This window comes from Manis pentadactyla, chromosome X (genome assembly GCF_030020395.1).
Source record: "Manis pentadactyla isolate mManPen7 chromosome X, mManPen7.hap1, whole genome shotgun sequence".
Classification (NCBI taxonomy): domain Eukaryota; kingdom Metazoa; phylum Chordata; class Mammalia; order Pholidota; family Manidae; genus Manis; species Manis pentadactyla.
This window is the reverse complement of record NC_080038.1, coordinates 145,621,717-145,635,799: the sequence shown is the minus strand read 5'-3', so window position 1 is coordinate 145,635,799 and position 14,083 is coordinate 145,621,717. Positions and strand designations below refer to the sequence as shown.

At 58.4% G+C, this 14,083-nt stretch overlaps 1 protein-coding gene across 6 annotated transcripts in view; it reads right to left on the bottom strand.

Moving 5' to 3' along the window:
- The window catches only part of ATP2B3 (ATPase plasma membrane Ca2+ transporting 3), a 57,705-nt gene that overhangs the window by 10,742 nt on the left and 32,880 nt on the right, over positions 1–14,083 (bottom strand). For all 6 annotated transcript variants that reach the window (XM_036887136.2, XM_036887138.2, XM_036887137.2 and 3 more), the window contains 8 exons: positions 11,596–11,775; positions 11,425–11,512; positions 11,030–11,136; positions 9,804–9,995; positions 8,130–8,343; positions 7,578–7,789; positions 6,637–6,744; positions 5,053–5,235 (listed from right to left, as the gene is read on the bottom strand). In XM_036887136.2, coding sequence (XP_036743031.2) covers positions 5,053–5,235; positions 6,637–6,744; positions 7,578–7,789; positions 8,130–8,343; positions 9,804–9,995; positions 11,030–11,136; positions 11,425–11,512; positions 11,596–11,775 — 1,284 coding nt within the window. The remainder of the gene's footprint in view (positions 1–5,052; positions 5,236–6,636; positions 6,745–7,577; positions 7,790–8,129; positions 8,344–9,803; positions 9,996–11,029; positions 11,137–11,424; positions 11,513–11,595; positions 11,776–14,083) is intronic.

Here is a 14,083-nt window from a genome sequence, read left to right as displayed (position 1 = left end):
GTGGCTCAGGCCAGCCTCTGCATCATCCACCAAGAGAGGGTTTGCTGAGCAAATGACAGCTCTCCGAAGACCAGGAGGGCAGGGGTTACCAATCATGGCACACTGAAGACATTTTAGAAAGTCATTTGCGTTCACCATATGCTTGCTGCAAGCCATTTGCCAATAAATACCTGCGTCTGGCAATACTCTGCTATCCTAGGCCAGTAGTTCTCAACCTTTTTTTCCTCCCCAATACACCTGAGGGACCTGATATGCTCCCATGAGAAATGAGGCTCCCTGTGGCACGGGGACAGGGGCCCTTCCCTGGTCTGCCCTTCCTCTGCGTTGCTCTGAGCAGGGGCCCTGTGTCGCTTGCTGCTCCCCAGCTGGCCTGCCCTGCCCTGCTGGGAGGTGTGGCCATCACCCTCCTACAGCCCTTCAAAGTGATGGGGGGGCATGCCCCTGGTGAAGCCAGGAAGCCAGAGCAGAGGAGGGATTTGCAAAGAGGGGAGGGAGGTTTCCAGAAGGGCCTGCTTTCTCAGAACTCCTTGCCACGCAGCCATGGACACAGTGGGGGCAGGGAAGGGCTGGGGGGCGGGGCGGTTGTGCTGTATCACTGGCCCTTTAATTTTCCTAGGAGTTGAGAGGGAAGTGGGTCTGTGGGAGGTGAGAGCAATGTGCGTGCCCCTGCTGGGAGTACCAGTGTCTTGGTACTTCCTGACCCTGCCTTTGACCAGCACTGGGGTCTGGGGGCCCAAGAAGCTGTGGCCTAGTGGCCACAGTGGGCATCCCCCCACTGGGAGGCCATGTACCAAGATTCTGGGAGGCCAGCCCAGCATGGTGAGCTTTTGGCTGCCTTTCTGGGAATGCCCTCAGTTGGGAGACGCTTTGGCCTTAGAAGGTGAATCCGCTCTCTGGAAAATGCCACGTAGTTCACTAGATGATGTGAGCAGCAAAGCAGGGTGACTGGCTATCTGCTCTGGGCCCACGGCCAGGCCCTGTCTCCTCCCATCCTGAGCCCTCCGTGGCCATGTGGTGGCCGCCAGGTTCAGCAGGCTGTCTGACACAGGGCCAGGCTTCTCGGAGGAAGGTGGCTTGAGTCCTCAGACACCCCACCTGGCACCACCAAAACCAAAAGGTCCATCATTTCAATCTTTGGATGCGCTGCAGAAAAGATACATAATTGTGTACTTGGCGGCCAAAGCCCCTTCTACCCGGACACCCTGCTCCAGAGCAGAGGCCCTCACGGCCAGGAGTGAGCCCCATGGCTGCGGTGCTCTGAGTGCCCATGGGGCACTGGCATAGTGTTGAGTGTGCCCCAATGCACGGAAGGAAGAGGAGTCATGCCATGGTGTCTCAGTCTGGGGGTGCATCTCCTCCCCAGATCGAGGAGCTCTTTCTGAGGCTATGGAGACAGGTCCGTCTCAAGATGAGACTCTAAATGCGGCGAAGGTGCCCTTCCTGCCTCTGATCCCGCCTCTCCGAGTGCTGTCTTGTCTTGATGGGATGGTGATGGTACCAGTCAAGATACTGTAAATTTGTCACACACACCCCCACCCCCGCGAAGTCCAGTCCCTGCTGAAGCTTCTTGCTGGTTGGTAATGGAATGCCAAACAGACCTTGTCATGAGCACTTCAAAAAGCTCGCCTTTATCCTGTAATGACCCCTAACCATCCCGTACATTAATGTTAGTGTGAAATGATGGTGAGAGCAGTAGCAGGTTACAAAATGCCTTCACTTAGCAACACAACAAGTTGTGCTGGCCTCCAAAAGCTGGGGAGCAACTTTGTGGTTCACACAATCCAAAAATCTAGGGCCAGCTGCCTGGAGAATGTTTCTCTTGGTATGGGGTGTACATACAATCTGGGGGGCTTTATTTCTCCTGGGTTCTACTTCTATTTTTCAAGCAGGTATTTTGAACCAAAAAGATAGATGCTTTTAAAAGTGAGCTAAAGTAACCAATTGGTTCAGCATTCTTGAGAAGCATGGTGAATTCAGTGTGACAAGATCCCGCAGAGGAACGAGTGGCTCTGTGGTGATGACGAGAAGTATTCTGGGGATGGTGGGGGGGATTCTCACTGGATGGCCCTGGGCAAGGCCCTTCTGTCTGGGCCCCATTTCCTCATGTACAGCAGGGACTTGACTGGCCAATATCTACGTGGGCGCTCACAGAATGGCCCACACCACCAGGACTCTGACTGGGGTGACCCACTCTACTAGCCAGGCAGCAGTGGCAGGCCCAAGAGCCCACAGGCACACAGAAGACACAGATGCATGGGTGGATGGGGCACCACTGACATCCCCCACCCCCGCCAGTGCAGATGCCACAGCTTGGGGCAGGGCTGCTGTTCCAACTGCCAGAAAGCTCATGCTGCTTGGGCTCCCTGGTAGGAGTGAGACGGGATGACTAGAGGGGCCTGGTGTTGCTGGGCTCCCCCACACTCCCAGACTGGGGCTGGCTCTGAACTCTGCAGCAGAGTGGGGGCACCATGGGCAAGAGCCCACTGGGCCAGGGTGGGGTAGGTGGGGGCTCACAGTGAGGTGGCCAGGGGGCAATTAGGGGAGATCTGGCTACAAAGGTTCCTCCTGCTCTTCTACTGGGTGCTTGGTGTCATTTCCTAGCTGCTAGGGAGCCAAGAGATCTGGCCTCCTGCTTCTCCACCGACAAAGCCTCCCAAAGCCCCAGGAGCTCCTTAGTGGAGTTCTTTGGTGCCATCTCACCTAGCCCTGCAGATCCTGAGCTCTGGGGGCAGCCCGGGACCCTGCTCCCCACTGATTCCAGCACCCTGGGCTAAGGAGCCCAGACGGCCGTGTGCAGACATAACTGCCCGAAGTTGTGTGCCTTGGACACGTGAGGGCCTGCGGTGGCAGGAGGGAGTGGACTCTGAGTGGGCTGCTGCAGGGTGAGAAGGGCCCGAGGACACATGGTGGGAGCCGGGGAGACCGACGGCCAGCCAGTGGCTAGCATTAAGGCACAGTGACATGGGTGAGCAGTGTACATTTCTGGAAAGGCAGCAGGGGTCATGGGGCATTTGGGGATGACACCAAGGCAGGAGCTTGAAGGCCACAGTCAGGACCCCGGACTTCACCCTTAGGACAGGGAGAGAGGCTGCACAGTCCATGGTGTGGAGGGGGGCACTGGAGGGGCTAAGCTGAGCAAAGGCTGGCAGAGCAAGCAGAAGGCTGGGAGCTCATGGCCAGAGCTGAGGCTGGGGTCTGTGGAGGAGAAGAGGGGTGCCCTGAGGCTAGGTCCTATGAAACCTCCAGGGGCAGGCATGGGCTGCTGGGAACGCTCTGGGTCCCTTCCATGGAAGGTTCTTTGGGATGAGTCCCTGGCAGTGTGTGACAGGCTGGAGGTAGACACTGGGGAGAGGTGTGGTCTGAGGCCCTGTTCCAGGTCAAGGGGCCCATGGCAGGAAGTTGCCTCAGCCAACTCCAGAGATGCGCCGGACCATGTGCAGGATAGTGTCCCCTCTTGTGGGACCCCGGGGAGGAGGACAACTGGAGCTGGGTGAGTGGGAACGGGGGCCCTGGGGAGAGTACAGGGAATGGCTGGAGGGCTGTCACTGCGTAGCCATGCTGGGAGAAGGCTGCAGGGCGCCTGGGTGGCAGCAGGGGGCCTTCGTCCCTACCGGGAAGATGGGGAGCAGGGGACATGCATTCAAGGGGGCAGAGCTGAGCTCACGGGATGTGCCCGTGCACCAGGTATGCAGGGAGACAGCAAGAAGGACAGCTCCAGGGCTCTGGCTTGGGCGGTGGAGGTGATGGATGATGGAGCCATCGGTCAGGACCTGGGGGACTGGGAGGAGGTGGGCTCAGGGCTTGCTCCAGACCACAGTATGGGTGCTAAGGGGCATTTTGGTGTGGGTGTGGCACTCTGGGGCTCCTGGCTGGGTGGAGGAGGAGGGGGTGAGTAAGGGGCACCGCGCTGACATCTGGAGGTTTCGAGGGGAGGAGCAGGCTGGGGGGAATTGGCCAAGAAGAGATCTGGGTCCTTGGAGCTGGGGTGGAAGTTGGAGGAAGGGAGCTGCAGGTGAGATGGGTGGGGGCTTTGGGGTTGTCAGGGCTCCAGCAGGCAGGGCACCGTGAACCCACTCCTTCTTCCTTCCCTACTGTGTTCAGCACCACTGGGTCTGTGGGATTTTCCACATTTGCAGGATTGGCTGAAATCTCAGGGGAGAGGGGTCTGCCAGGTAAGTGAGGATGAGGAGCAGCGAGATGGCGAGGGGACAGCAAGCTGCCAGGGACAGCAGGGCCAGCTGCACTGGGGAAGGGCACTGGGCAGAAGCCTCAGAGCAGGAGGGGGGCCTCTGGGATACTGAGGCCCCAGGCCAGGCTGAGATGGGATTACCAGGGAGTGTGACAGAAGGATGCGGAGACAGTGAGCATGGAATGTTCTGACAAGAAGACTGGCAGGAAGAGTTGGGGGCACTGAGCAGGGGTGGCTCAGCAGGTGATCTCTCGTGAAGCCTTTGCAAGTGCCCATGCCCGGGAGGTCACTGTGGGGGACTACAGCTGTTGGCCTTGGCCTGGACCAGCCCTGATATGTGGACACTGAGATGAACAGAAAGGACCGATTTAGTCAGCTAGAGTCCTCTTCCCAAATGAAGTCTTTCCATAGAATTCACAATATAATGCAATGAATGTTGAGTTTGCCAAAGACTATCTGAAAGAGATACCTCTCCCACCCCAAGAATGTCGCTTCCCCATGACCAGGAGCAATTTCTGCCAAATGAAGTGAGGCTCAGCAGCTATGTGGACAGTGGGCAGCCCGTGCCCCCGAGAGATAGCCGCTGGTCACAGCACACACCTTTAGCTGACACCTGTGCCCACTCTAGGGGAGGGTCACCTGGGCTCTGATGGGGTGTTGTGGACAGGCCATCTCAGCCCCACAACTGCTGGTGGGCATGCCAAGAGTTGGCTGGGGACACCAGCAACTGCCCTTGTGATCTTGGCAACAAGACCCAAGGGCTTCCCTGTTGATCTCGGGCTCATCTCACCCATTCTCTGCCGCTTGCTTGCCACCCTCTCGAGGCAGGAAAGCCAGAGTATCCACATGGCATGGTGGCTTACCTGTGTCTGGATCCGGTTGAGGCCCCGGAACCAGAGGATCTGGCCTCTGCGGAGCTCCCGCTCAGCATGGTCGATCTCTTCCTCCCCCTCCGCCAGCTCCTCGTCGGTCATCTCATCCTTCCCAGGCCCGTGCCCTGCTTCCTTCAGGCACTTGAGCTGACTGGTGGGGATGGTGGCGATGACCTGGGAAACCAGAGGGGAAGGACAGCAGGCAGGGGTGGGAGCTCTGCTGGGCCCAGGAAGGTACCCAGACTGCCCACCTCCCTCTGACACAGGCCAAAGCTGGTGTCTGTGCTCCCCATCCCCTGGCATCACACACTGTTGTTTCCTAAACACCTCTTCCCTGTGGGCACACTTGGGGATGGGGCACCTTTCCTGGTCCCTGAGGCTGCATGTCTGGACCGCCTCTGCATGGTGCCAAACCCTGCTTTCCAGAGGGAGATCCAGTTTCTTTCCCCTGACCGAGAGCAGTTCCTGGGAAGCTGGGCATGGAGGTTGCTGGGGGCTGAGGGGCAGTTCCCACTGAGGGGCCCTGTGCGCATGCCTGGGGCTCCGCCTCCATCAGTTCCTCGCTAGCCTGAGGGTCAAGGAGCAGCCAGTGTGATCTTGCTGCATAGTGTGCATGGTAAGAGTTTCACCTTGCCAGAGAGAGGTCTGGCCCTTGCCTGGGTCTGGGAGGGGCCCTCTAGGCCCAGCACACCCTGCCTGATTTTGTCAGGGGCTGAGGGCCCCGCCGGGCAGTCTATGTGGACAGCATGATAGCTGGAGGGCTCTTAGGCCACACACAGCGGCTTGACCTCCAGGGGGGCAGAGACTCACTGAGGTCAGCCACGTGGGCGCTCCAGGCCTACAGGATGGACTCCCAGTGAAGGCCCTGGACACCACGGCTCTGGGGAGCTTCCCCAGTGGCAGTGCTACATGCGTGCTGTCACACTTCAGCGCTGGGAGAAATTGTGCTGCCATGTGCTTACACTGACAGGCGACCTGGAAGTGCGTGCATGGTCTCTTCTGGACCCTGCCCTACATAGTCTTGATCTTGGACTTCCAGCTTCCAGAGCTCTGAAAATAACACCTGCTGTATAAGCTGCCCAGTCTGTGGCACTTTGTTCTGGAGGCCTGAGGTGACCAAGACATAAGGCAAAGTGGATCCTGGACTTAGCCTCCCATGCCTATGTTCTAGAACTGCAGAGAACTGTTTTCAGAGGCCTCTTGTGTGCCCATGGGGCGGTCAGCCCCAGCACCCAGGCTTTCTTCCTAATGCAGTCATCAATGCTGGGACCCTGCCTGTGTGGGGGGCTTCAACTGCAACCCGCCCAGCTTGAGGTGTCGCCCTTTCACTTTCCATCAGCTCAGAGTTTTGCCGGGGTCCTGTAACATCCTGACCATGGCCCTTTGTGGTCTCTCTGTAGATGTGGTGACTCATGGCCTTGCACCTGGAGTGTGGCTTTCCCTAGGTCTGAGCCCTCCTGCGTGCTGCGGCCCCTGAACACGCACTGCATGTTTTCCTAGGCATGGGCTCTGTGGCTCCAGAGCAGGTTGCTGGGCAGGGGCAGCGCCAGGCAAGCCGACAAGGCAGACACTCACCTGTCCCCAGACCAGCTCCCCAACACCAACAAACAGGCACCAGAGCCACTGCTCTGTGGACAGTGGGGAGCAGCTGAAGGGCTTCCCACCAAACTGGACGATGACGATCTGCATGAGAGGGGTGGGAAGGAGGAGGGTCCAGTGGCAGGCCCAGCCTCCACCTGTCAGGGACCCCCTGTCCTCCAGGTCCCCCTGGTCAGAGTCAGGGGTACTGTTGGTTCCCCCCAGGCAGATTCACCCCCTTTCCAGCTTCTGTAAACTTGATACTTGAACATCTGCCCTGGGCTCCTCAGCCCTCACCGCCCCCTCCTGCGGAGGACCCCCTTCCAGGGGCAAGCTTTCCAATGTAGGCTGGTGCCCCCTCCCTGGGCTCTCACTCCAGGCCACCTCTGCTCACCCGCTGACTCCTTGTCACAGCTTCTCCCCCAGGAGCCTCAGTAAAGGCTTTCCTGCCCACAGTTCCCACCCTCCCTCTGCCTCCCCGGGGGTCCCTCCTCTGGGAACCATGCAGAGTGGGCTCCTGGAGAGCTGAGTGACCAGCCTGTCCCCAGCACTGAGGTGGCTAGAGGCTGCTGTGTCAGCACAGGGCACAGAGGCCATCTCCAAAGGAACTTTCTGGAGTTATGGTGGCCTGCTGCCAAGAAGTCAAATGCTAGGAATGGAGTGGCAGACCCAGAGGGAGCTGGGAGGGAGTCAGTTCTGAGGAAGGCCCATGAGCCCATCTGGAGCCCAGAGGGTGATTGCAGGGTAAGGCTGGAATGTTCTGAAGATGAGGTGTGCCTGCTTTGTGCACACCAAGGGCACAGGGTTCCAGGGAGACCCACAGGGGCCAGTGCAGCAGTTGGGCAGAAGTGGTTCTGGCTCAGAACTGGGCAGGCCAGTTGAGGGGGGCAGGTCTCCTGTTCCCCCACTTTTCCCAGGAGTGGAGCCGCCCCTCCTACCTGAATTGCAAAGGTGCCCAGGACGATAGTGCAGAAGATGGGGTTGCTGAAGATGCCGTGGAAGACGTTGCGCTCGCCGTGGATCTTGCGGGCATTGATCTCGTTGAAGAGCTGCATCATGACGAAGGTGTTGAAGATGATGGTGTAGTGCTCTGAGGGCGGCGAGTGCAGGGGCGCATTCCTCCCGCTGTCGATGTCAAAGAAGAGCTCCCCTGCAAGCCAAGGCCCCAGGCATCTCGCTGTGGCGGCCCCGGGGGCCCCGCTTCCCCGCCTCCCCCTGCCTTCCCTCCTCTGGCTCGCCTTGTCCTCCCCCTCCTCCTTGCTCCTGTCCCCTTGCTGTCCTGCTCCTTCAGCAGAGTGCTGCGGCCCCTGTCCCCTGGAGGAGCAGTCCCGTGGGAGTGCATGGATGGGGGGCGGTCTGTGTTTGGGTGGCGGATGGGCTATTCTGCCCGCTCTGTGGAGCGGTGGACGGTTTCATGGGTGCTCAGGGGCCTGTGGCACCCCGGGGAAGCGCATACAGAGAGCACAGCAGGGAGGTGAGGACCAACCTACCAACGAAGAGCAGGGTGAAGATGACGGTGAGCTGGTAGACCGCGTGGCCCAGGATGTTCTTCATCATGGTGCGGGAAATCAGTGGCTTGTCTCGGCCGTATGGCTTCCGCAGCAGCAGTGACTCAGTGGGTGGCTCTGTGGCCAGGGCCAGAGAGGCAAACGTATCCATGATCAAGTTCACCCACAGCATCTGCACGGCTTTGAGAGGAGAGTCCTGTGCAGAGAGGAGGCAGTCACCCCTGTGTGGGACCAGAAACCCCACTCCTAGGAAGAAACTCAGTTTGGGGTTAGTGTCCCCAATTTCATTCAAGTGAAAATGCAACAAATCCAAAGTCCCCATAAAATGTGACATCACCATTGCTACGTTAGCAAACAGGCTTGCTGGGTTTTCAGATTCCTGCTCTTAGAATGTTGCCACTGTCCCTTCTTTTCTCAGCTGGTGGCAGTGATCGGGAAGGTGCGGTCTGAACTGTTAGCAGGAGAGTTACAACCCCCGCCAGCCATCCCACACCACGAAAGCCTGACTGCTGGGTGCTCTCCCACCCTCCCACACCCAGGGGGCAAGAAGGGGCAGAAACTCCACACTGGACCGTCCTTTCCCTTATTGCCTCTGACTTGGGTAAAAATCAGCCTCCCATAAGCCAGACGCAAAGGACCACATACTGTATGATTCCTTTTCTATGAAACTTCCAGAATCAACAGGTCCACAGAGACAGAAAGCAAGGGAGTGCCAGCCAGGAGCCGGGGTTGGGGAGAGTGGGGAGTGACGGCTTAGTGGGGACAGGGGGCTTAAGAAAGTTCTGGAGCAAGACAGAGACTGTGGTTGTATGACACTGTGAATATACTAAGCAGCACTGAGTTGTGCACCTTAAAATGGCTATTAGGGTGCAGTTTCTGTTATGAGAATTTCATCTCAATAAAAAGTGTTTGAAAGAGAGACAAATAAATTCTGGACACTCAATGCTGGAGAGAATTCGACTATTGAAAAAAGGGGAAGAGGCTCCTCCAAACAGTAATTATAGGGTCCCACTGGCCCCAGCACTTGTGCAGAGCATCCAAAAGGTAGAAACACCCCAAATGCCCATTGGTGGAGGAATGGATAAGCAAAATGCACTCTCTCCATACAGTGGGACGTCATTCTGCCATCAAAAGGAATGCAGCACTACTGATCCACGCCTCTGACACACTGTGCTAGGTGAAGGAGGCCAGGCACAAAAGACTGCCAATCATGTGATTCCATTTATGTGAAATGTCCAGAACAGGTAAGTCTGTAGAGACAGAAAGGAGATCAGTGTCTGCCAGGGGCTGGGGACCAGGAGTGGGGAGACACTGCTAATGGGGACAGGGTTTCCTTTTCATGTGAGGAAGTGTTCTGGAACTAAGAGGTGACAGTTGCACAAAACTGTGAATGTACTATCTGCCACTCTCAAATGGTGACTTTTTTGGTATGTGACTTTTATCTTAAAAAAAAAAATCTCCAGCAAAGAAAATACCTAGCTCTTGCACCTGGGTCCGAACACTCCTGGGGTTGGGGTCCCGGGCTTGCTCCCTGCACCAGGGTCCAGGTATATGGGGCACGAGGAGCCTGGGAAACCACTTGCTTCCTGCATGTCCCATGGGTTGTGGGAGGGAGATCCAGAGTCCTCCAAGGGCACAGCTGCCCCCAGTGCCCACCTGAGTAATGCAGGCACCCGTGAAGGCCACGATCACAGCCACTACATTGACTGTCAGCTGGAACTGCAGGAACTTGGAGATGCTGTCATAGACATTGCGGCCCCACATGACTGCCTTGACAATGCTGGTGAAGTTGTCATCGGTCAGGATGATGTCTGAGGCCTCCTTGGCCACATCAGTCCCTGCGATGCCCTGGGTGAGGGGCACACACACAAAGTGTATATTGGCCTCTTCCCCAGCCCCACTTGATCACCCAGCCCAACTAGGCTGACAACCTGCCTGCCCCTCCAAACGGGGCTCCCCACCAGCTGGGAACAGCTCTTGTTTCATGCACCATGTGCTTGTACTCCGAATGGCAGCTGTCCCACAGCATGGCAAGGGGCTTTGGCATAAACCAAGAGGGTGCTGTGCAGCCAAATCATGGCCTCAAGCACGAGGCCCAGCCACTGCCACATGGCTGCCAACTGGTCTTCTGTCCGGTCTTAGTGAGTTAGAGCAGCTAAGGAGCGCCCATGGTGCTGGACGGGGACGCCTTTGGCAGAGCGAGGACATATCTTCTGGTGCACATGGGTTGGAGGGGCTGATGCAGGGCGAGCTGCAGCTGCATGAAGCCACACACCCAGGCTGCTGCCCCAGGGCTCAGGGGTCACAGTGCCCGGGGCCTGAAGCTTGGCCTCCCCAGGGGTCCTGGGTTCTGTGAAGGACTACCCTGTCCACACTGGGCCCCACTGAATGTGGCAAAGTGAACAGCGCTCCTTCATGGTAGGGTGGGGAGAAGGGCCTGCTGGGTGCTGGCCCTCGGCGGCCAAACACAACTCCAGCAGAAGGCTGTGGTGCCAGGGCCAGCCACTGGGGCAGCGCCTGTCAGGCCACCCTGTTCAGCAGGGTCACGGTTTTACAGAAAGAACTAGCTCCATAAGAACAGCAAGAGAGACGTGCACACTTAGACTGGCCCATGAGGGGGTGAGGTGGGGGAAAACCAACAAGCTCCTCACAGCCCAGGACAGCCCAGCCAGGCCGCACTGCCACCTCAGGTATCATCACACCAAATGCATTTCAGTAACTCCCACGTGTGTCCCCTGACCAGCAGAGCCAGTCTGCTGAGGCCAGGATGTGAGAGAAAGCTTCTTTCACCTATAGCTCCCACCTTCATGCACAGGGCTAATGTATTGGAGACAAAAGGCCCTACTTGGCATGGTGAGTCAGGCGGGCAGCAGGCGACTTACCATGGCAAAGCCCACATCTGCCTTCTTGAGGGCTGGCCCGTCATTAGTACCATCCCCCGTCACGGCCACCACTTGCCGCTGCTCGCCGGTGCTGCTGTCTATAATCCCTGGAACACAGAGCAGGGCTGGAGCCATCTGTGGCCTGGTGTGATCGCCCTGGGGGCTGCAGGGGGCTGGTTGGCTCTGGTGTCCTTTGGGATTGGAACTGTGCCCACTGCTTGCAGCCCTCCATTCCCCAGCCCACCATCCAGCGGCATGACACAAGGCGATGTGATACGGTAGAACGTGGGGGCCCCGCACTGTGTGACTTGGATAAATGTCTCCGGGGCCTGAGTATCCCTATCTGTTATGATGAGGCCAGCCTCTACCAGTGTCTTCCATTCAAACTCCATTACCTTTGACTAGAGTGTGCTTGTCAGTGGGAGATGATCGCGCGAGGACCCTCAGCTTGGGCCACACCTTGTCCAGACGCTCCTGCTCAATCTGGGAAGGGGAAGCACACAGTGGCTGTGGATCCTGGCCCCCAGTGGGCTCGGGCAAGCAGGGGTAGGGGGGTGGGGGCCCACCTCGCCTTTCTCATTGCGGATCCGCCGGTTGAACTCCTTCCCCTCCAGGCACAGGAAGTCCTCCCCAGGATGGATTATGCCACACTTGGCTGCGATGGCCCGGGCAGTGTTGATATTATCCCCAGTCACCATGCGGACCGTAATGCCCGCACGTTGGCATTTGCGGATAGCTTCAGGGACCTGGAAGAGACAAGAGAGGTGGGTGGGTCCATGAAAGCAAGAGGCATTTGTGTCCAGGATGTTCCCTTCCCTTCATCCGAATCTGCAGCACAGTGTTCCCCCCACCCCTACCCCAGCACCCATGGTCTGTCTCCTCTGTTGCCATGGTCAGCCTACATCAATAGCTAGCAAGGCTAGGAGAAGCCACTGGAAGCTTTTCTGCTGTTGAGGGTCACCAGCAGAGTTGTGTCTGGAAAAGTGATCATAGAAATCACCCAGCTCCAGCAACCTTACCTTCCACTGCCAAATGGAGCCCAGAGCTGCTGAGCTCGGATCGGCCCTGGTTCCCAGGGCTCGCCCCGGAGGGATGAGGGAGGACCTCTGGGCCAGCCCCCTGCAGGACAGCAGGACCACCGCGGGCCTGTCCCCCAGGGGGCCCTGACTCAGGGCAGGCTCCTGGCCATCAGGTGGCTGTGGATAAGCCCTGGGTACCTGTGGCACTTGTCCCCCATCAGAGCTATAGGTCTCACACAGTAAAGCATCATCTCTGCTCGTCAGGGAACAGGGAGATTGCTTTGTTTCCAGAGCACACATTTCCATTTCCCAAGTTTACCATTTGACTCTGGATAAGGATAAACGAATGACACACCCCCTAGTGCTGAGCGGAAATAGGCTGAAGGTCATTGAGATTGGGCAGGAGGTGGCGGCTCCCACTCCCAAGCTAATGGGGAGGCGACTCCTGAGCCCAGAGATTGTAGTGAGGAGGGAAGCGGGCATATGGTGCCTGAGGGGCCATGAGGGGAGGCAGAGGAGGAGGAGGCGGAGCAGGCTCAGAGCTCAGGAGGCCAGGCCTGTGAGCTGCCTGGATGCAGACGTGGGCGTGGCCCGGGCCCCGAGTCCTGGCTCCCTGCGTGTCTGACGGCCCAGTGCCTCCCGGTGGGCTCCCCGTGAGCACTGCTGGGCTGAGTGGAAGCCCTGGGGACAGGCTGACCAGAGAAGAGACGGCGCAAGGGCAATGTGGCTCCTTGCTCTGAGCTTCAGGGACACTTTCTGCTCTTTGAGGATCTTGGGGTTCTGGACGATGAGGCACCAGGCACCGGGAGACACCCCCCCATCAAGTGCACTCCGTTCTGTCCCTGAAAATGTCTGGCAGGCACCCCTCTGCTGCCACCCAGTGGCTGTGATGAGCCTGAGCCCCTGGGTTGCCGGCCTCTTCCTGTGTGGGATGCTGCCCAGGCCGTGCCCCTCTCAGGTGCCCTCTCCCTCTGCAGAGATTGTCCTTCCTCACCTGCCTGCCTGCGGTCCTGGTCCCTGTCTGCTCCGCCAGGTGTCTGATGGAGCCCCCACTCCTCCCAGGGCCCCTATGGTGCTGCAGGGCAGAGATTCCCAGGGCCCTCCTCTGGCCACACCTCCCAGCACCCTGGCAAGTTTAACGGAGCTCCATCCACCCTCCCACCTGCCATCAGCACCCATAACTCCACTGGGCCCTTGGCCCCCTCCTTGGCCACCAACCCTCTGGCTGGTCTTTGTGGGGGTCCGCCTGGACCCCGCAGCCTGGCAGTGTCAGTGCCCTCTGCTGCCCGGACTCTCACTTGGCCCTCTCAAGCCAGAGAGGAGTTGTCTTGTTCCCTGGGCCCTTCCACCAAGGCCTTGTCTGGATCTTAAGTGAGCAGCCCATTGCCTGGCCAAGGGGCCTCTCCTGCCCCATGCTTCCGCCTGCTGCAGCAAGCCTCTGTGACGGGGCCTTCACTGTGCCCATCTTGTGACATTGGCCTGTGCTCCACATTTTCTAAACTTACGAAAACCAAAATGTCCTACTCTGAGAAGGGTACTGACGGGTTGAAGGGCTGGGCCCAGCTCCTGTGCAGCAGCCCTCTCCCTGCCACCCTCAGATGTCCCCTTCCCCCGCTTCTCCCAGGCTGCTCCACCTGCTACCTGCCTTTGCCGGGCTTGTTCGTCTGGCTGGAAGTCTGTCTTCTCCTCTCTGCCACCCCCTGCTTCCTCCCAGGCTGGTCCCCAGGTGCCCCAAATCTGCACATGGTGGTCCCAGCCTCCTTGGAATGTGGGGAGACACTGTCGCTGATGACCCATGGCCAGTGCTTAGATGTGGTAGGTAGTGACTCTGGATAGAGACTGTTTGGTGCCTGATGCGGTGTACAAACACCTGCCTTCCTCATCTCAGCACCCCCAGGGCGACTTGTACCTGCTTTCAGGTTGATTGGCACGATCAAGGTGGTCCTGCCTCTGACATAAGGTGGGTGCCGCTGGAGAGGCCCTGGCCCTAGAGGAGAGAGAGGGCCCTTCCCTGCACCCTCTAGCAACCTGCACC